Below are 20,748 nucleotides of genomic sequence, written 5' to 3'. Positions count from 1 at the left end.
TACACATTTTCCCTTGCTTTGACACACCCAGTTTCCTTAATAAACTCTTTTGATCTTTATCATATTCTCTTCATTTTCATTACCTTGGATTTTATACCTTTTAGCAGAATCCAAGTAACACCACAAATGGGATCTTAATTATTTTAAGAACACAGCCCCAGCTGTATAAACCAATCTCATCTTCTTCTGTAGATGTTACAGGTGCCAACCCTTATAGTGTTCTTATTTTTAAAGAAGTGGGCCACATTCTGCCCTGGTGTTGCCTAGAACTCCCAGTATTTTGGTTCTATGTTATATAATTTTAACAGTGTACTCCTGATCTGATTTCCTTTGGATTCTGCTCCAGGCACTCCACTCTCTGTTCTGCCCTTTCCACATCACCACCTGCTATTAGGCCTTGCATTTGCTTTGCAAGAATGTCAGGGCACTGCTGTTCCCTATTACAGGAAAATAGGCCAGCCTTCAGCACTAAAATTAGGGCTCAGCATTATAGTAAACTATTTGATGTGTGTGTGTGAGTGTGTGTGTGTGTGAGAGAGAGAGAGAGAGAAAGAGAAAATGTACATGAGCATGTGTAATATAATTTGACTTTAAATCAGTACAAGGACAAGTCTGTGCAATTTTCTTGGTAACATTTTCAGAAGTAGCTTGCTATTGCCTTCTTAGGGCTGATAGAAAGTGACTTCCCAAAGGCTGTTTCCAGGCCTAAGGCAGGACTAGAACTCGCAGTCTCCTGGCTTCTATTCTAATGCCTTTAACCACTATACCAGACTGGCTCTTGACACAAACATATAGTGATGAACACAACTGACTGTGTAACTTATGCAGAAATACAATGGTTTAAAATTGCAATTAGAAACATGAGAAAGTGAACAAACTGAAATGTACAGATTTATCCTCTGTAAATGAAAAATCTGTGACTGATCATATTTGTTATGGATAGACCTGTTAAAATGTGTAATATAATCATACATTTATACTTGAAAAACCAAATTTGTACCAGTTGGTGTAAAATGACAAGTACTAGATTTGGATATGAGATACTAGCCAGTAGTTGGTTAGCACTTGACAAGTCCAAATGTACTTCACAGAACTATTGTGAATAGCTATTTGAAAAAAGCAGTGGAATACAGATGTATCCAATAAAAACATTTAATTCTGTTAGACATTAGTGAGTTACATTAAAGATCAATCTGGAGGACTGAAAATATTCATTTAATTACACTTCTTAAGTATTAGCCACAAATGATTTCATTCATAAAAAGAATTCTGGTTAATTAATGCCAAGTACTATGAAGGAGATTTAGACTTACTGCTTAATCAGGGACAACAAAAAGTCTCAATAAATACCCAATTCCAAGGTTTTTACACAGTCTGTTGAGGAAATGAAAGTCTTCCCAATAACATGTGGAGCACAATCCGATTTCAATACATGGTTCCAAGGAGAAAAATTACCTTTCAAATGGAGGATGAATGACACATTGTTACCCCAAGAAAGCATATTGCAATAGTATGTTGAAGAACAAAAATGTTATTTCAAAATAAATACAGCTCCAGGATGTCAAGTATGGGAGACAAGTAAAGCTTACATGAGAGGAATCTTTATAAGATTTGCAGTAAACCAGGAAAAAGAATACAATAGAAATTACAGTTGGAAGGAAAAATAAACCTCTCCAAACTGACAGGTATTGAGAGAGCTAAATAAAGTCAAATAACAAATGGATTTAGTAGAAATGGAAGAACTCCAAAAGAAGATAGGCTGAACAAAATCATTTTGAGAAAGCAACAAACCAGGGAATCTTTTGGTGCATTGCATTAGAAAAGAAAGAAGGGACAATAACAGTGATTGAAAAAGGGGACAAACCATTATACAGGTGGTGCCAAAAGTATTAGTACCCCTCCATTTTTTCCAAAGAATCCCAACTTGCTGGAAATAAGTTGAACATGTATGATAAATTGGATGTGAAACTTCAGAGAAACAGTCCAAATACAAGCTAGAGACACAAGTCTACGGGAAATCAACCCACACTAACTCAGTGCTCCATTACCAAAGCAACAACCCAACCTCCCACAAGAGGAGCTGTGTAAGAACATTATTCAGATGAGTACACACGCACTGCAGCAACCCAGAACACCAGAAAAAGGAAACAGATCATCTATACAGCATCTTCCAGCAAAATGGATACCCACTCAACTTTATCAAAAAGTGCCTGACCACTCAACCCACTACAACAGAACCAACAGAAGCAATGAAAATGATAATACTGCCATACATCAGAAACATCTCAGAAACTACCAACAGACTGTTACAACCACATGGCATCACCATAGCACACAAACCAACCAAAACCCTCCAAAACATCTTAAGTAACCCAAAAGACCCAGTAGCCCAAAAAGAAAAAACAGGAGTTATTTACAACATACACTGCAAGGAGTGTAACAGCCACTATGTAGGACTGTCAGGCAGAAGACTAGCAGAGCGCATCCACGAACACCAACTAGCAGTCAGAAGACATGATGAAAACTCCTTAATCTCACAACACATGGACAGACTCAACCATACTTTCAACTGGGAAACTGAGAGCATCCTGTGTGTGTTTATTCATTTAGTCGCTTCCGACTCTTCGTGACTTCATGGACCAGCCCACGCCAGAGCTTCCTGTCGGTCGTCAACACCCCCAGCTCCCCCAGGGACGAGTCCGTCACCTCTAGAATACCATCCATCCACCTTGCCCTTGGTTGGCCCCTCTTCCTTTTGCCCTCCACTCTCCCTAGCATCAGCATCTTCTCCAGGGTGTCCTGTCTTCTCATTATGTGGCCAAAGTATTTCAGTTTTGCCTTTAATACCATTCCCTCAAGTGAGCAGTCTGGCTTGATTTCCTGGGGTATGGACTGGTTTGATCTTCTTGCAGTCCAAGGCACTCTCAGAATTTTCCTCCAGCACCACAGTTCAAAAGCATCTATCTTCCTTCTCTCAGCCTTCCTTATGGTCCAGCTCTCGCAGCCATACGTTACTACGGGGAACACCATTGCTTTAACTATGCGGACCTTTGTTGTCAGCGTGATGTCTCTGCTCTTAACTATTTTATCAAGATTTGTCATTGCTCTTCTCCCAAGGATTAAGTGTCTTCTGATTTCCTGACTGCAGTCAGCATCTGCAGTAATCTTCACACCGAGAAATACAAAGTCTTTCACTGCTTCTACATTTTCTCCCTCTATTTGCCAGTTATCAATCAAGCTGGTTGCCATAATGGTTGGTTTTTTTGATGTTTAGCTGCAAGCCAGCTTTTGCACTTTCTTCTTTCACCTTCATCATAAGGCTTCTCAGTTCCTCTTCGCTTTCAGCCATCAAAGTGGTATCATCTGCATATCTGAGATTGTTAATGTTTCCTCCAGAGATTTTAACTCCAGCCTTGGATTCCTCAAGCCCAGCATGTCGCATGATGTGTTCTGCATACAAGTTGAATAGGTAGGTGAGAGTATACAGCCCTGCTGTACTCCTTTCCCAATCTTAAACCAGTCCGTTGTTCCGTGGTCTGTTCTTACTGTCGCTACTTGGTCATTATACAGATTCTTCAGGAGGCATACAAGATGACTTGGTATCCCCATACCACTAAGAACTTGCCACAATTTGTTATGGTCCACACAGTCAAAGGCTTTCGAATAGTCAATAAAACAGAAATAGATGTTTTTCTGAAACTCCCTGGCTTTTTCCATTATCCAGCGGATATTGGCAATTTGGTCCCTAGTTCCTCTGCGTTTTCTAAGCCCAGCTTGTACATCTGGCAATTCTCGCTCCATGAATTGCTGAAGTCTACCTTGCAGGACCTTGAGCATTACCTTACTGGCATGTGAAATGAGTGCCACTGTTCGATAGTTTGAACATTCTTTAGTGTTTCCCTTTTTTGGGATGGGGATATAAGTTGATTTTTTCCAATCTGATGGCCATTCTTGTGTTTTCCAAATTTGCTGGCATATAGCATGCATTACCTTGACAGCATCATCTTGCAAGATTTTGAACAGTTCAGCTGGGATGCCGTCGTCTCCTGCTGCCTTGTTATTAGCAATGCTTCTTAAGGCCCATTCAACCTCACTCTTCAGGATGTCTGGCTCTAGCTCACTGACCACACCGTCAAAGCTATCCCCGATATTGTTCTCCTTCCTATACAGGTCTTCCGTATATTCTTGCCACCTTTTCTTGATCTCTTCTTCTTCTGTTAGGTCCTTGCCATCTTCGTTTTTGATCATACCCATTTTTGCCTGGAATTTACCTCCGATGTTTCTAATTTTCTGGAAGAGGTCTCTTGTCCTTCCTATTCTATTGTCTTCTTCCACTTCCGTGCATTGCTTGTTTAAAAATAATTCCTTAGAGAGCATCCTAAACCAAGCCAAATCCAAAAACGCCAGAGAATTCCTGGAAGCCTGGCACTCAGACAAAGCAGCCATCAACAGACACATAGAGGTAAACAACATTTACACACCATTCAAATGAGACAATAAAAAAGCAAAAAAGGAAACAAAAAAGACCAGAACACCTCCTCGCCAGAAATCAACACCCAGATATGCAAAGATTAACACCAGGATTAACACCAAATGAACATCAAGCAGTACATTATACCTTAATCAAGGAACTATTAACTCAGTCAGTCAACCAAGCAGCAAACAACAGCCCAATCAAGGAACTCCCAAGGAGAGAACAACACCCCCACCAACACAAGCAGGACAAACCACGGTATATAAACAGAGAGCAAGGCCCACTCCCTTTTTGCACTGAAGATGTTGCTAGCCTGGCAGTGAAATGTCTGCAAGAAAACAAGGCTCAGAGAGCACCAAGGACTCCACAGTCCAAATACGACAATGATAACTGTGGAACAAATGAATAAAATTTACCCCAAGCTATGGTTTGAAAGAGATCTGGTATAAAATGTTTTACAGATGGAATATAACTCCATCTGTAAATTGCCAACATAGACAAACCATGTACTAATATGCCATGAGATAGAAGAAACATTCTTCCATATGTGGTAGAAATGCAAAAACCCTCAAAAGTAATTGGAAAGATATACACAGCACCATTCAGAAAATCTTAGGGATGAAATTTGAAATGAAACCACAATTGTTTTTTTTAGGTATAATTCTAGGACATAACAGTAAAATATAATTTATTAAGATACATGCTTATGGCTGCGAGGACAAACTTTGCACAACACTGAAAAAAGACATGGCACCGATGATACCTGATTGGGAACTTAAACTTGGAGAATATGCAACAATGGTGAAACTAACAGTATATATGCATAACAAATTTAACTAAATTTAAGGAAGAATGGCTTCCATGTATATTATATATTACACATATATTTGGTTTCTAAAGTTTATGCAGTTAGGTGCTGCAAATTGGTTAGGGTACAAAGAAGGGGAAAGTCAGTTATTAAATATTTGTCTATTATTTTTAAGAGTGTTTTCTTTTTATTTACATTTGTAAATAGCAATATAATGGAGATTTTGGCAATAAGCTCTGAAATTTATACTTTTTTATAACATGAAAGCAAGTCAATGAAATTTGCTTGGTATGGTTTATCCTTTACTAATGTTATATTGAGCATTGATTTACAACTTCAGTAATTATCTGTCCATTTATAGATACTACCTTTTTCAAAAATACACCCTTGTTTTAAATAAAAATAACATCCCCCCCAAAAAAACTTGGGTGGAGAGCATATGTCAATGGCAAACAGTAAAGATCACAGGGAAAGGAACACACTCTGAAATCTTCTTAATAAGTAAAGGCATAAAGCAAGGATCTCTGTAAGTATTCTGGCGGACAAGATCTGAAAAAACAAGCAAATAACATCAAAATTTAAGGAGATGAGTACAAAATGAAATGCTATGCAGATGATGTAGTATTAAGGATTGTGTAACTGGTAAGCTCTATAAGTCAGTTGATCAAAATAATTAAAAATTTTGGCTGCTTTTCTGGTTACAAAGTCACTGAAAAGAAAACAAAAATAATCACAAGGTACCTAACTTTGGAAGAAGAAGACTTGGTAAAAAAAGAGACTGGCTGTGAGATAAGCATCCAGTGAAATACTTTGGACTTTATTTGATAGGATGTAATAAAGATATATTTCAAAACAAGTATAACAATTATGGAAAGAAATAAGATCTTGAAAGTTGGAAAAATTTAACCCTTTCTTGGTTAGGATATATTCTCTAAAATGAACCTTAATTCAAATGGCACCAAATTTAATTTCAGAAAAAAAACTGCAGGATAGGGAAAGAACAATTAATAGATATGAATATGTAATGAGCACTGATGGCGAGCAGGAGGGGGCCCCTATCCGGGGGGAAAACGCATGCGTATTAGCAAGAATTTGAGCTGTCATTCAAAGAGACACAGAACAGACCTGCCTTGACTTTTGGGGTTTACCTGTCTGGGTTTTCTCATGCTTCTTCAGTTTGTTAGGATTTTCTGTCTAATGTAGCAGTAATAAAACACTAGAGACTTATTCCTCGTCTCGGTGTGGTTCCTGCTTGTTAGGACAGAATAGATTAATTATGGAGGGGGGATAAAATGGAATAAGATTCAAAATTTTACAGAATTCAAAAGGAAGAGGTGAACGTGCTTTTCCTAATCTTAAACTATATTGTTGAACAAGTTGTTTATCATGGGTAACAGAATGAATAAAGTCTCCGAATAGCAGAATATTAATTTTAGGAGGAGCTAATGGATCTTACAGGTATTTATGGTATAAAGAAACAAAAGAAGAAAAAAAATAAAGACATCTAAGAGAATATATCTGCTAAAAATTTGGAACCTCCTGAGAGTAAGGATAAGTCTGGCAATTTCACCATTAACATCACTGTCAACTGCTTTCTGTTTCAAGGACAATACAGTAAGAAAAGTTTAGTCACATATGCCAATATGCATATCCAGATTCAGAAAACAGATTAAAGACATGGCAGGAATTGATTAATAAAAGTAGGAATTTACCGTGGTTAATCTACTTATAAGTTACTAGAAGAATATAAAATTATCTCAAGAAAGGAGGAGGCACCTTGAGAAAGATGAGTTTAAAGTGCTTACACAGGAACAAGATAATCTGTTGGAACACACTATAAATTGTTTCTGAAATACAATGTAGACACAGAACAAATTAAAAGCTGCATGATTAAATGGATGCAAAACTTCAAAGAAGGAATTACAGTGGAACAATGAGAAGAGTTATGGAAAAAATCACTAAAGCTACAGTTTGAGAGAAAACTGCTCTAAAACGTTTTATCAATGGTATATAACCCCTTAAATGATTAACAAGATGGACAAATCATACAATAATGAATGCTGGAAATGCTTCAGTAAAGAAGGAATCTTCTACTACATGTGGTGGTTATGTTAAACCACCACCACCACCACCAAAAATATTAGAAGAGAATATACCAAAATATTCAGAAAAATTTAAAAAATAAAATCTGAATTGAAACCACAAATCTTTTGTTTAGAAATAATTGCAGAGAGCATAAACGAAATGTATCACAGTCTACCGAGATAACATGCTGACAGAAGCAAGAACCAATTCAGCAAAACATTGGAAAATTGAAACTGCTGACAGCAGAAGAATGGAAGACCAACATTGAAGAATATGCAGCGATGGCAGCACTGACTGTATATGTTCATAATCACAGTTTAACTAAATTCAGGCAGGAATACCTCCCTTGCATGCAATACAGCATATAGCAAGGAAGGTTCAGACAATTGGAATGTGATTTCAAGAAAAAAATAATGGTTTTAAGGGATGAATTAAAAATAATAGATGAAATTATTTAAATAAATATAAGCAACAATCTCCAATATTTCAAGAAAAGGACAAAGGTAGTGATTAGTGGCTAGAGATAATGGAAGGGAAGGGTAAAGTGAGCTATTTAAAATTCCTCTTTTTTATTTATTTAGTATTTTACTTTTTTTTAACTTCTTTATTTTGCTTTTCTTTACTGATTTTTTGCTATCAGTTTGAGTATGTGAAATGACCATGTTTATAATAAAGTTTCATATTCAAAAAAGAAAAGAAAAATAATCATATTTGCGTCAGAAACAGGTGTCCTGTTGACAGATCTTATATGAGTGAACAGTTGTCCAATGCAGACATTTATTACATTATAAAGCTTAAGCAATCTGATGATATAAACAGATTACAAATCAGTTCATTTATGCCTTTGATACGTGGTATAAGTCACTCGTACTTTGCAAAGGTATTTTTTGCTTGTGCCTTTTGAGGAGTCCCTTTCCCCTTTCCTCATGTCTGTGAGGCTTGTATGTTTTGTCATGAGCCCTCAAAGATGGACATATAACCTAAAGGTTTTTCTTTCTTTACTAGAGCACTTTCTTTCAAAGAGTGGAGGGGACTGCACTTTTATTCATCAGTTCATAGAGTGTCAGAGTGAGTACACAGCATTCATCACATTCACTAAAGAGTCTGTCCTATATAAAGTGCTAGAATGGGAATAGTGATAATTTTGTTGAGCAAACAGACAATGATGAACAGAATCTTTTTTAAAAATAGACTACATTGGTTCAAAAATCTCAGGTCCCTTTAATTAACAGAATGTATTACTTCACATGTTTAAAGGAGGGCAATTATAATAGCTTTGTAGTGCTGTGGAAATACAATCTGCAATATGAGTAAAATATGCAATATTAATAACTATTGAATATACCAGTGAAAGGCAGTGCATGTGAGAAATTGATTTTTCCCCTCCTTCACACAGTAATCCTGATAACAGGTTACAGCTGGGGATGAATTGTTATACAATAAATCTTGAAAAGACTAGGATTTGTTCTGGCAAGTCTTTGGTTGGACCTTATAGATTTAGTAATGCTAAATCCTCCAATCTAATACTGAATCTGTTTATAAAATCTACTAATTTAAAATCTTAATACCATGTGTAAGTTTAGGATTGCTACCACATAAACCAAAACTTTCTGCAGAAGTTGATTATCTTTTGGAAATACATGACTCTAATATATTGTATATTTTAAATTCACAATTCACTTTTCTACACTTAGAACTAATCTCCTTGATCCTTCACAATATAAGAAAAACTGCCACAAACAGTAGTTAATATTAGGGACAGAGAACAAGAAAAAAGAGTTCTAAGCCAGGTCCATCGTATGTATGCAAAAACATCAGTATCACCATTAGAGGCCAAAAATAAACCAGGGAGAGAGAAAGGGGTAAAAAAAAAAATCTAAAAAACCCCGTCATTCTAGATTGTCAATAGTCAAAACTCTTACACATATTAAACAATTATTATTGATGATAATGCGGATGATGATATATTTTAGTATTACATGAACCAAAGTAGAAAAAAAGAACAAAAATTAAATTTAAAAGTTTCTGTAATTGACCTATGTATATATTATAATGATTATATACATTTAATATATTTTAGTTAATATACAATAAGCAAACATGGATGAAGGAAAAAAATAGAGGAAAATAATCAATCACAGCTGTAGAGAAGATTACAATTTATAATACTTTCCTTGTAGCCCCAAGAACTCATCTGGAAGTAAGCAAATGCCTTAGTGCAAACTAAAGATACGAAATGTTAATTTCCTAGAAGTGGAAGCAGGTACAATAGTAAAACTATGGAACATTTTCCGTCATCTGAAGAGGTTTTAGTGGTAGAACTTAGAGAAGCAAAATTGTCTACAGCCACAGAAACTTGAAAAGATTCAAATGGAATTGGGTAAAGCATTTAAAAGTGGTGCTTCACAAAGTATGTTAGCGCAAGCAAAGCATCCCTTCCCAAAATACTGTAGCAGAGCACAAGCCTTCCAAAAGATGTAGCTGCTACGACAGCTATCACTAGCTGTTTGCATGCGTATAGTACGTGTGCGTGCACGGTGACCTCCCTTTAAAGGCTGGCAGCCCCAAGAGAAGCATGGGGACCACTTCAAAGCAGTTGCTTGAGCCTTCCAAAGGACGTGGCTAATCTCACCCTACAGGGCTTCCTTGGTATACTTTACAAAGCACCTCTTTGCAATGCTTTGCATAGCCCTAATTTCTAGATGCTGCCAGATAACAACAGCCCTTTTGGAGACTATTTGATTATAAATAAATAATAATTATAAGATAATTAAAATTAGCATGTGGAAGGAACAATGTACTAGGCTAAGCAAATATTTGTGATTTTTTTTCTCCCAGAAATTTAGTTCTGTGTGATGGTACATTTGCACTGAAGATTAAAACCGGAGTAATTACGTTTCCTATCTCTAGGAACTGTGAATCTTTGTGGCTAGTAAGAATGACATAATTTCATAAGTCTAAGGAATCAGTTGAGAAGCACATGGGGACAGTTTTCAACCACAGTCACTTGCTGTTTAATCAGGAAAGGCATATTACACATTTAGTATTCACATGGAAGAATAGACAAGTTAGCTTATATTTAACCCTTGGCTTAAAATAGGGAAAAATAACACCTTTTTATGATTCTGGTGTATATCAGAGGTCCTTGGTGGTCCATTCTTGAAACAGTAATGCACTGTCCCATAATTTAAAAGAAAACCCCTTAGGGTTCTCATTGGGAGAATTGTTTCACCTGAGTCACAAAGTAATATATTCAAGTTCTTTATGATTGAGCATAAGCATCATTTTTGACAAGAGTTTATTTCCAAAGCTAGGCTTAAACCTGAAATATAGCCTGTCCTTTCATAGTCTGTTTACCATAAAATCATGAAATAGTTCTGTTTATGTCAAATATATTTTCATGGTCTCTGTGCATCACATACGTGTTCTACATTTGCATAGACCCTCATTCAAAAAGTTCTAGAGCTAAATTTTTTATAGGTACTACCAATTGTACTATTCACCTTCCATTCTGTAAGCTTGATCTGAATTACTGATTTCTCTGGTTTTATTCTCTTTTTTCCCCTGCTCATACTATCGTCTGTCCTTTCTGTAATTATGGCTCTTTTAGTGGTCATCTCTGCATTTATTGAATCCATTCTTCAGCCCTGCTGCATGTGCTTCACAGACCATTACAACTGTCATTGTAAAATGAGCAGGACCACACCTGTGGGGAGTGTAAATGGCAGGGGGATCTCTCTCTTGTACACAAAAAACTCTAGAACAGTTCAAATGAAGTTCTGCACAAAAGCATTGCCTTTTGTGTCATCCATTTGTTAACTTTTCTTTTTATTATTCAGCAAAAATACAGATAGAACTGCCTACTAAAACTTTAAAATATTATGTGCATTTGCATCACACAAATATATCATATGATTTAACTACTCTGCAGTAGACTTGGACCTGGATAAATGAATTAGTTTTGTTGAGCAGATTAAAATTCTAAGTTGATTTCTAAAAGCTGATCACATATGGAAATCATGTTGTGGTGTTTCAGTTATTGGGTGGTCTGATTATATTTAATTTGACAATGAACATTAGTATTTGTAAGTCATCAGAATTATTTCCACAACTTATCACACTTTATCATTTTAGTTTTCTCTTGGTTTTGCCTTCAACACACCTCAAAATGTGTATTTTTTTTCCTGCCCCATCTGTCTTATGCTACCTCTTGTTCTTTTCTGATGCACCAGGTTACTATTCTTTCTGTCTTTGTTCTCTCCTTTTGGTCTCTTGGTCTGATTTTTCTGCCTAGTCTTATATACTGCTTTACTGACTTTACAATTAAGGCACAAAGCTGCCGAACTCCAGCATTTTTTTCTAATTGTCTTAAAGGTTCCATTTACAAGTCTTTTTAGGAATCATTATTCCAAATAATCAAGAAAGCACCCTGGTCTTCTGCTATCAATTTATTACAGATAAGAATGATTAGGAAAGGACATCTAATTATACTCTCTCCCCTCAGTTATATAAGGCAGTAGTTGGATTGCAATATATTCCTATACTATAGGAATATAATATAATCAGTAATGTATAAAGGACTAGGTTAATAAAGATTGATTATCTATCTATCTATCTATCTATCTATCTATCTATCTATCTATCTATCTAGGAGTTATAAGTGGGAACTGGATTACCTCTTATGTGTGGCACTTCAAAATTGTTTTATATTTTCTTCACTACTGTATTCTATGTGTCAAGAACTGACTATCAGTTAATTAGTACTGCTTCTAGTAAAGAAATGTGACTTCAGGGCAGTATGTTGCATATATTTGTACTGGACATCTAAAACCTTTAGTCAGAATTCCATGGGTGAAATCAGATAATTTGTACATGCATGAGCATTTCATTTGGGGAGCTCCATAGGGATTGTGGAATAAATATTAACTTCTATTTTCTTCCTTTATAAATTATATTTGGTACTATGGTTTAAACACATCTGTTCTGAAATTAAAAATGTTTAGATATCTTGATTTAATTCCTTTTGATAAAGTATCAGCAAATGAATCATGAATTATGAATCAGAATTAGTTTCAATATTACAGGCAGTATGCTTTTAAGCCAGATACTGAATTTTACAAAAGAAAGGGTGCTGTTATGCTTAAAAACTTCTTATGAGTTTTTCATTGGTGTGATGTGATAGAAATAGGATGCTTGGCTACTAATCCTTCTATCATATCTTGCAGGACTCTAACAGCTTTCTGTTAGAGATTCTTTAATACTCCAAACTGGAGATAGGATTTGGTGGCCTGGATATCTTCTTCCAACACAATGATTCTATATTTTTGGGTTTCAGTTCAGTGATTTTAGCTTCCCAAAATCTGACAATATTTCGGGTTATGTTTTAATATTTTACTTATGCATAGATAATTAACACTACTTTTATAATTCCTTTATTGCACTGGAAAATTCCATTAATTCTTGTGCAGGGAAGTATGAGGTAATACTGCCATGTTTAAATTTGGTCATGGAATGTAGATTACAGACACGTACAAAGAATTTGAGCTTCGATAGTAATCCCTGTTTTGTTCAGCAGACAAGCTCATGGACGAAGGACATCTTTCCAGAGCAGATGAAACAAAAATACTGAAAGGTTAGACTGATTACAATATTTGTGTTTTGAAATATGTATTTTATCTTCAGACCTAGACATTGGGTATTTATTTTATGTGAGGGAGAGTTATGATAGACAAAATACTTAACTGCTTATCATATAATCCTAAAGGGCTTCCAAATAAAATATACTTAAAAATGTATATTCCAAATAAAATATACTTAAAAACAGCTTTAGAAAATTTGAGTGGGGAAAAGTTTGAAGCATACATTTTTTGCTTTAGGTGTATCAATTTAATTTACAGTTTAGAATATGAAATTAATCCAATTTAAACACATGCCTATTACAGGCTCTATAATTAATAGTGAATTACACAGCATTCTCATGTTTAAATTTCCATTCAGTAAATTTCAATTTAATGGTTGAATTATTGGCTTGTTATGAATTAAATTTTATTCAAGTTTTTAAAACTTCTGTTGATTTTCACAAACTTAGAAAACTCACTGCCTTTAGTGAGTTATTAATAGTTTATTAAATTCAAATCCTTCTACTTTAAAACTAGTCTCTAGAAAATCACAGTTCAGATCCCTCATGCAACTGCTGTCCTATGTGTTCCTGTTTCAGCAAAGTGCAGGGAGCATGCCATATTTGGAAAAGAATGCAGACAATAAATACAAATGTAATTTAATGCTTGCATGCTAGTATTGTATTGCAGAATGTTATTTTTTGCATTAATATGTAGTGTATTCTAACCTAGTCTGAAAATAATTCAGTCATGAAGTTATTATTAAATATTTATTGTATCCTATCTTTTATAAGACTATCCCAGAGAGAATAATATCATATAGTATAAAACAGAATAAAGTATATTATGAATGTAATTCCTTGATAGATATTAAATTAGTAAAATTAAAATAATTAATATGGTAATATATGAAACTTAAAACAAATTGCTTTTGGATTAATAGGCAAAACTCATTTTTCCATATAAACATGTTAGATGCCAGATCTTTCTCCTTAAAAAGAAATTGGTCAACTATCAGCTTCTCTATTCAAAACCTTGAAGATATGCTGCTGGTCAGTAGGCAAACTGACCTTGTAAGAGAGATTGCATTAAGCTCTCTTAAGCTTAATAACTGGGTTGAGGACTGAATCTTCTTCTACTTCAGTAATGGGTATCACATTGATATGGTTTAGCAAGGTATAGTGTACTAACAGTTATTAAATTTCTGAGTTCATTCTTGAGTTTTTATTTAGGCTTCTAAGATGACTGTATAGACTTTCAACTTCCTATAAATGGTTTGGGAGTTGTAACTGAAAACTAGAATCAAGCTCAAAACTTTGAAAGTTGAATCCTAGGGCAGAGATAAAAAATCTGTACTAGATTAGCAACACAGAATTCTGATAATTTAAACAAGTATAATTCTCTCTCTTCTTATTAGCTGATTGTATTGCTTTTTAGCTTTATCTTTCACTGAAGTACAATTAGTATTATTTTTTGTTCAGAAAAAACGATGCAGTCAGGATTGTAAACCCTGTAAATCAGGATTGGGAAGGGATATTGAAAATTTGGAAGGAAATTAAATACAGTTATGGTGATTTACTGTTTTTCATGCCTTTCTCTTAGATGACTCATCATTAGTGTATAATGAGAGACCAGTTGTTCCTTTATTTCCATATAGGGAAGTATCAGTTACCCAACTACATAAACACATTCAAATTAGCATTTTCAAAGTAATGGGCAAGTAAAGAATCTTGTAGCATTTCTGGTTGTTTTGAACTTGTTTGCAGTAAAATAATTTCATGCAATAATGGAATTTAAGAGTGGCAGTCCCCCTTCCTGCATTTTAATTACAGTTTATTGTAAAAAAATCCCATGGTTGCTTACCACCCCCAAACAAACCAAATAAATACAATTTAAAAAAATAAAATAAAGAATAAAAGCATTTTAAAACATCAAATGAATGACAACCAATAACGTTGCATATTGGGGCTTCTCAAAAACCATTAAAATGAAAATTGTCGAAAGATGGTCAAGCAAGTGCAAAGGAAGAATTTAAACGTCTGTCAATCAATCAATCAAATTTACGACCCCCTGTCTCCCCCCTAAGGAGGGACTCTGGGTGGTTTACAATAGAAGTAAAATTTAAAATTCAATACAAACTATAAATAATCCATTAAATATAGATATAAATAAAATATAAAAATATAAAGTGCAATAAAATCCAGATGGCAGTGAGGTTCTACTTTAGTCCGTGAATATATAAGGGGTCCTTCCAGGGCACCAGTCACCCCCAAGAATTTATTGATTTATTTATTCAAATTTTGTTACTGCCCATCTCCCCGAAAAGAGGGACTTTGGGCGGTTTACAATAAAATTAATACTGTAACAATAAACATTAAAATCCCCCTAAAAGTAAAAAGTTACAAATATAAAAACACAATATAAATAAATATAGAATCCAAGTGGCTATAAAAATCCCAATCTGGTGGGAGGTGCGCTTAAGGGCGAGCCATCCCCAGGAATGACTATTCCCCTTCCCTCCCCAGGTGAGATGGCAAAACCAGGTCATCAGTTTTTTATGAAAGTCCAGGAGAGAGGGGGCTTGCCTCACCTCCGGGGGAAGAATGTTCCAGAGGGTGGGAGCTGCTGCAGAGAAGGCCTGCTTCCTGGACCCCGCCAGATGGAATTCTCTTACAGACAGGGTCCGTAACATGCCCTCTCTGCATGACCGGGTGGGACGGGTTGATGTAATGGGGATGAGATGGTCCCTCAGGTAGCCTGGACCCATGCCATGTAGGGCTTTAAAGGTGATAACCAACACCTTGAATTGGACCCAGAAGCAGACTGGGACCCAGTGCAGCTTGCGCAGCAAAGGTGTTATGTGTGCTGATCTTGGGGCACCTAGAATTGCCCGCATGGCCACATTCTGGAAGAGCTGTAGCTTCCGGATACTCTTCAAGGGTAGCCCCATGTAGAGTGCATTACAGTAGTCTATATGGGAGATGTCAGGGCATGAGTGACCATTTGAAGGGCCTCTTGATCCAGGAAGGGGCGTAACTGGTGCACAACATGAAGTTGCACAAAGGCCCTCCTGGCCACGACTGCCACCTGCTCTTTGAACCTGCAGCAGGTAGCATTATATGGGAAAAAGAGCCATTTATATTTTCCAGATCCCAGTACGAGCTATTCAGGGCTTTAAAAGTGCTAGTGCATTTTTTCCAATATTGGAAATACAAAAATTGGCAGCTCCATTTTATACCAGTTGCTGCTTCTAAATACTCTTTAAATGCTCTGTCATGTATAATACGTTACAGTAAGCTAACTTTAATGTTAATGGAGTGTAAATTGTTGTGGTCTGATTATCTTTCTGTGAAATGAAGTTTTTCTCAATTTGTATGCCAGTGCTTCAAGAGTTCTGGAAAATAGAACTAACTTAGTGTGAGTGTTTGCTTAGAAGCATGTCAGCTACCCAGCTCCATCTTCTAGAGAAAGCAAAGAAAGCTAGCCAAGTAAACGATGGTACCCTTTTACCCACAGTCCCTATAAACAATTCAATTTAAAAGTGCTGAGAAAAACAAATTAACCTATCTTCCACTGATAACCTGAGTTCTTCAGAGGACCCATACAAAGCTTATATTTGGGGGGAAGGACTTGCATAATATGTCCCTGGTAATGCAGTAATTAAATTATGAGTGAACAAGGTTGACTCTTGCTTGTTGCATCATGAGATCTAAAGTTAGATCAGGTCAGAGGAGAAAGGAGGCAATTAGGAAAGCAAAAGGCAGAAGAGGCACAGAAATCAAGGGATTAAAATTAGAAAATGCTTGGCTTTAAATGAGGACTAAGGACTGCTTAAAAGAATTCACGTGTTCAGTACTAGAGAAGTGGTAATTCACATTATTCACAGCTAAACACTTTAAATAGTTTGTTTTGTGAACATGGCCATTAATCTTCTAGCTGTCATAATAAAGATTCCTTCCTCACATAACTCACGTGACTGTGACTCATGCAGTGAAAAGGTCTTCGGATTTGCAAGTTACCATATTTGCCCATCTCCTGTATGTCAAAAGAGTTTTCTTCAGTATTCATCCAGTTTCTACAAGTTCTGTCTTAAATGTCAGCGTATGCATTCTTGATATATTGATGCCTGTGTTGCAGGGGGTGGGGGTGGGGTGGTTAAGGTGTTGCACCAGGAGTAGAGAAACTCAGCTTGTAATCCCCTTCCAGCCACAGAAGCTCGCTGGGCAGCTTTGAGCCAGCCTTTCCCTCTCAGCCCAAGCCATTTCACAAATGGGAGGAGGGCGTACCAGGTACAATTCCTTGGGGCCCTATACAGAAGGCAGGATATAAATCTAATAAATATATTTGGGAGCTTTTAGTACAGTAAAGGATTTTCAGAGAAAAATATCTGTAGCTGTGAAAAAACAGGAACAGAGGAGGCCCTTTGCTAACTTATCCATTATGCCTAAAAAGAATTATTCTGTAAATGGTAATGGTTATTCTCGCCAAAAGTATTGTAGTGAAGTTAGACTTTGAATGCTTTGTATTTAATATATTCTACCAGCTGGTAGAGACTTCACTGCTATTTGCCTCTGTCTTGTTGTTTGAACATGGCATGTCTCTAATATTAAGCTTTTGCAATAGAATTAATTATAATTTTAAAAAATGAGTTTGCTGAATCCGGCATTATGGAAGATTAACAATTTTCCTAATCAAATTCCCTTTCTTTTTACTGGTGTTAGATTTTGGGTAATTGTAAAGGTTTCATAAAGCCTTGAAGCTCATTATACAAATATGAAAACCTGTAGATGGATTGCAGGATATATTTAATAGCTCATCAAGAAACTAATGGAGAAAGAATAGATTTCCTACCAGTGGCTTTTTAAAGCATTTCATTTTAACTGCTGTGTTGTTTGAAATATTATGGTACTATATTAATGTATCAACTTATTACTGTTACTTTATCCACTTAAATGATACAAAGCAGCATTTATTCTTAATAGCTCTTTTCTTTTCAACATGTTACAATATATACATTGTTCTAGAAGCTGTTTTCTCTGTCCCTCATTCTTGATTTGCTCTCAGAGTTGGTAAACAAAACAACTAATTTTTCAGTGGGTTCCAGCTGGCCAAAGTACAAGTTTCAGACAAAAGGCTAAGCAGAGCATGAACGAACTATATCCTGTGTGGGGTTTTTTTTTAGTATTAAACATAAGATCTGAAGATATTTAATCCTGTTGGAACAGGAGAATTAATGTTTGCTGAAAGTATGCACACAGATACACATATACTTGAATGGAATTAGTGTTTATATTTTACAGAAAATCAGGCAAAAGCTAAAGAAGCCGAGCTTTCAGATACTCTGAGCCCAAGCAAAGAGAAAAGCAGTGACGACACTACAGGTATGGTGGGGGCATATCTTTCAGTGAACTTGGATTACAGTGACAATTTATAATGAGGCCTTTTTTAAAGCAAAAGTTTTTAAAAAATCTTTATTTAAAACAGCTGAATTAATTTGTAATTCAGGTGAATTTTTACATTTTTTGTCCCTTGCTGAATTTCTTATTGATTTAAATGTATTACTCTAAATTATAAAATTATTTTGGTTTTTTTTAGACGCTCAGATGGATGATCATGAACTAAATGAACCTATTGCTAAAGTTGCTCTCTTAAAAGGTAAACCATCGTTTTCCTAATATTTAACATGTTTTAATTTGCAAATAATTTAATATTGGATTAATAGTAGTTGAATACATGGGCTGAAAAGTTTGTTTTGCTCTCTGTAATTTGCTTTTGATGACTTTTGATGGCTAAAGCATAAACCAGTACTTTGTCTATATATGAAATGCATAGTAGAATCCAGTAGAGAAACAAATGTAAGTTCATTCTATAATTTTAACTTTGCGCATGATTGCAGTCATAGTGCATTATTTTTATTTAATGTATTAAGTGAAATATTTGTAGGTGAAGACATTTTTCCTAGGCTTGTTGAAGTGAGAATTTAATTTCTATCTATTTTAATATAACAAAACACACATGGATGGCAATATTTTTATGTTTTTAAAATGCTCATATATTTAGCAACAGCCACTTATCAGGGTATTTCTTAAGCACTAAAACAGACTGTTCAACTTACCTGCTCAAGCCCTACTGCTGCTGGGACACCCACTAGGTCAACTCATCAGTAAGCTGGCCTTGCTTACCAGTGTCTTAAATGTTTACCAAGTACAGTTGGGTCTCCATATTTGTGGGATCTGTATTCTCAGATTTTTGTTTTGTGGTGGTAGTTGCAAAATTTATAAAATGTGGCTGCTGGTTGCTACATTCACCCCAAGTGATGGTTGGGCATATGCATTTTCAGTATCATCCAAGTAGTATGGCTTGTGACCTTTGTGTGTTGTACATCTGTGTTAGGCTATTCTAACTTGACTTTAGGCATATGTGTAAGCATTTAGGAAATGTTGACATGTAGTCCATGAGTATACAGAGACCTGACTGTATTATTGTGGCTGGCATAAAATTATTTGTATGCATATAGCCTGTGGGCTGTAAATTTAAGACTCTTCCACTGAACTATAATCTAGAGATTTGCAACTCCTTCCAGATGAAAGGCTGCGCTTTTGGTGCATCACACCAAAAAGGAGTGGGTTGGACTGAGAAAGATCTTAATTTTTAGACTCATTTGAACATTAATTTAATTCAGATGACATTTAATTGAAGTTAAACATGTCATGTAGTTTATAATGTTTGATTTCTGTCACATACAAAGTTACAGTTTGTTTATAACTGTTAAGATCCCAGGAGGCTGCTTACAAAGGCTGCTGTGGCCTTGGAGCTTCAGATTGTCCATTTCGGCTATAAAGCTATGGTTTACAAACCATAGTGACTAAATCCACACATTATAGCTTAGCATGATGCCATGAATTTTGATTTTATACTTCTTGCACATGAGTCTTGTCTAGGTTCAGATTAACTTAATGGAGTATATTCAGTTCTACAGATTGGTGAACTGCATCCATGTACTAAAAGTATTGCAGGACTGTGTTGGATTCTTTTAGTGTGTTTGGTAGTGTAGATAGCCCCAATCTGTCTGGGAATATTATGGGAAAAATGGGGGAATGGAAATTACAAGATCAAACAGTGTACCATTCACTTCACCAGAAGCAGATGGCTATTCTGAATGGATTCTCCATACAGTACACTGTGGGCTTTACCTCAAAGCTACTGAAGGGAGTAGCCAAATGAAATGGGGTTTTGCTGTTGCAAGGAGATTAATCTGTGCACCATTTCTCAAATTTAAATAATCCCTGTTAGTTGCTTCAGAAAGATGAAACAATAAGCTCTATTGTTGCCTGTATTTTCCCCTTTGTATGGATTATTATGTAATTCATAGGTTTCAGTCCACTTAATTAGGTATATGGAATATTGATTTATGTACTGTTCCATTCATCTGGTGAAGTGGACTGAAATCCATGAAAGTTTATTTCTTAATAAATGTATTAATCTTTAAGCTGTCACAAGACTCAGAGGAATTAGTGTGCATCTGTATAAATGAATTCATGCTGCTAATTACCACAAATAGGTATCTAAAATCACGAAATTTGTCCTAACACAAATTTGGCTTATTAATCTTGACATTAATTTTTTGAAGTTTGGGTCTATGATCCTGTATGGTCCGTTAACCTTACCTAGAAAGAGAGTTAAAACAGGCCTTTTCTTCTTACAGCTTAAAGTAAAGGAATCCTTAGAATGATCAGAGAAGTAATTTGAACTCTTCCATTGGG

The 20,748-nt window shown here is 35.6% G+C and overlaps 1 protein-coding gene across 22 annotated transcripts in view; it reads left to right on the top strand.

Moving 5' to 3' along the window:
• Positions 1 to 20,748, top strand: part of SLMAP (sarcolemma associated protein) — a 101,410-nt gene that overhangs the window by 64,050 nt on the left and 16,612 nt on the right. For 8 of the 22 annotated variants that reach the window (XM_063291753.1, XM_063291739.1, XM_063291738.1 and 5 more), the window contains 4 exons: positions 8,373 to 8,435; positions 12,943 to 12,999; positions 18,286 to 18,366; positions 18,581 to 18,640. In XM_063291753.1, coding sequence (XP_063147823.1) covers positions 8,373 to 8,435; positions 12,943 to 12,999; positions 18,286 to 18,366; positions 18,581 to 18,640 — 261 coding nt within the window. Of the gene's footprint in view, positions 1 to 8,372; positions 8,436 to 12,939; positions 13,000 to 18,285; positions 18,367 to 18,580; positions 18,641 to 20,748 lie in introns of all 22 variants that reach the window. The other 14 variants (XM_063291752.1, XM_063291737.1, XM_063291736.1 and 11 more) reach the window with 3 other exon arrangements.

The sequence above is a fragment of the Candoia aspera genome, chromosome 2 (assembly GCF_035149785.1).
Source record: "Candoia aspera isolate rCanAsp1 chromosome 2, rCanAsp1.hap2, whole genome shotgun sequence".
Lineage (NCBI taxonomy): Eukaryota > Metazoa > Chordata > Lepidosauria > Squamata > Boidae > Candoia > Candoia aspera.
The sequence above is the reverse complement of the archived record's forward strand: the minus strand, read 5'-3'. Positions and strand labels throughout refer to the sequence as shown.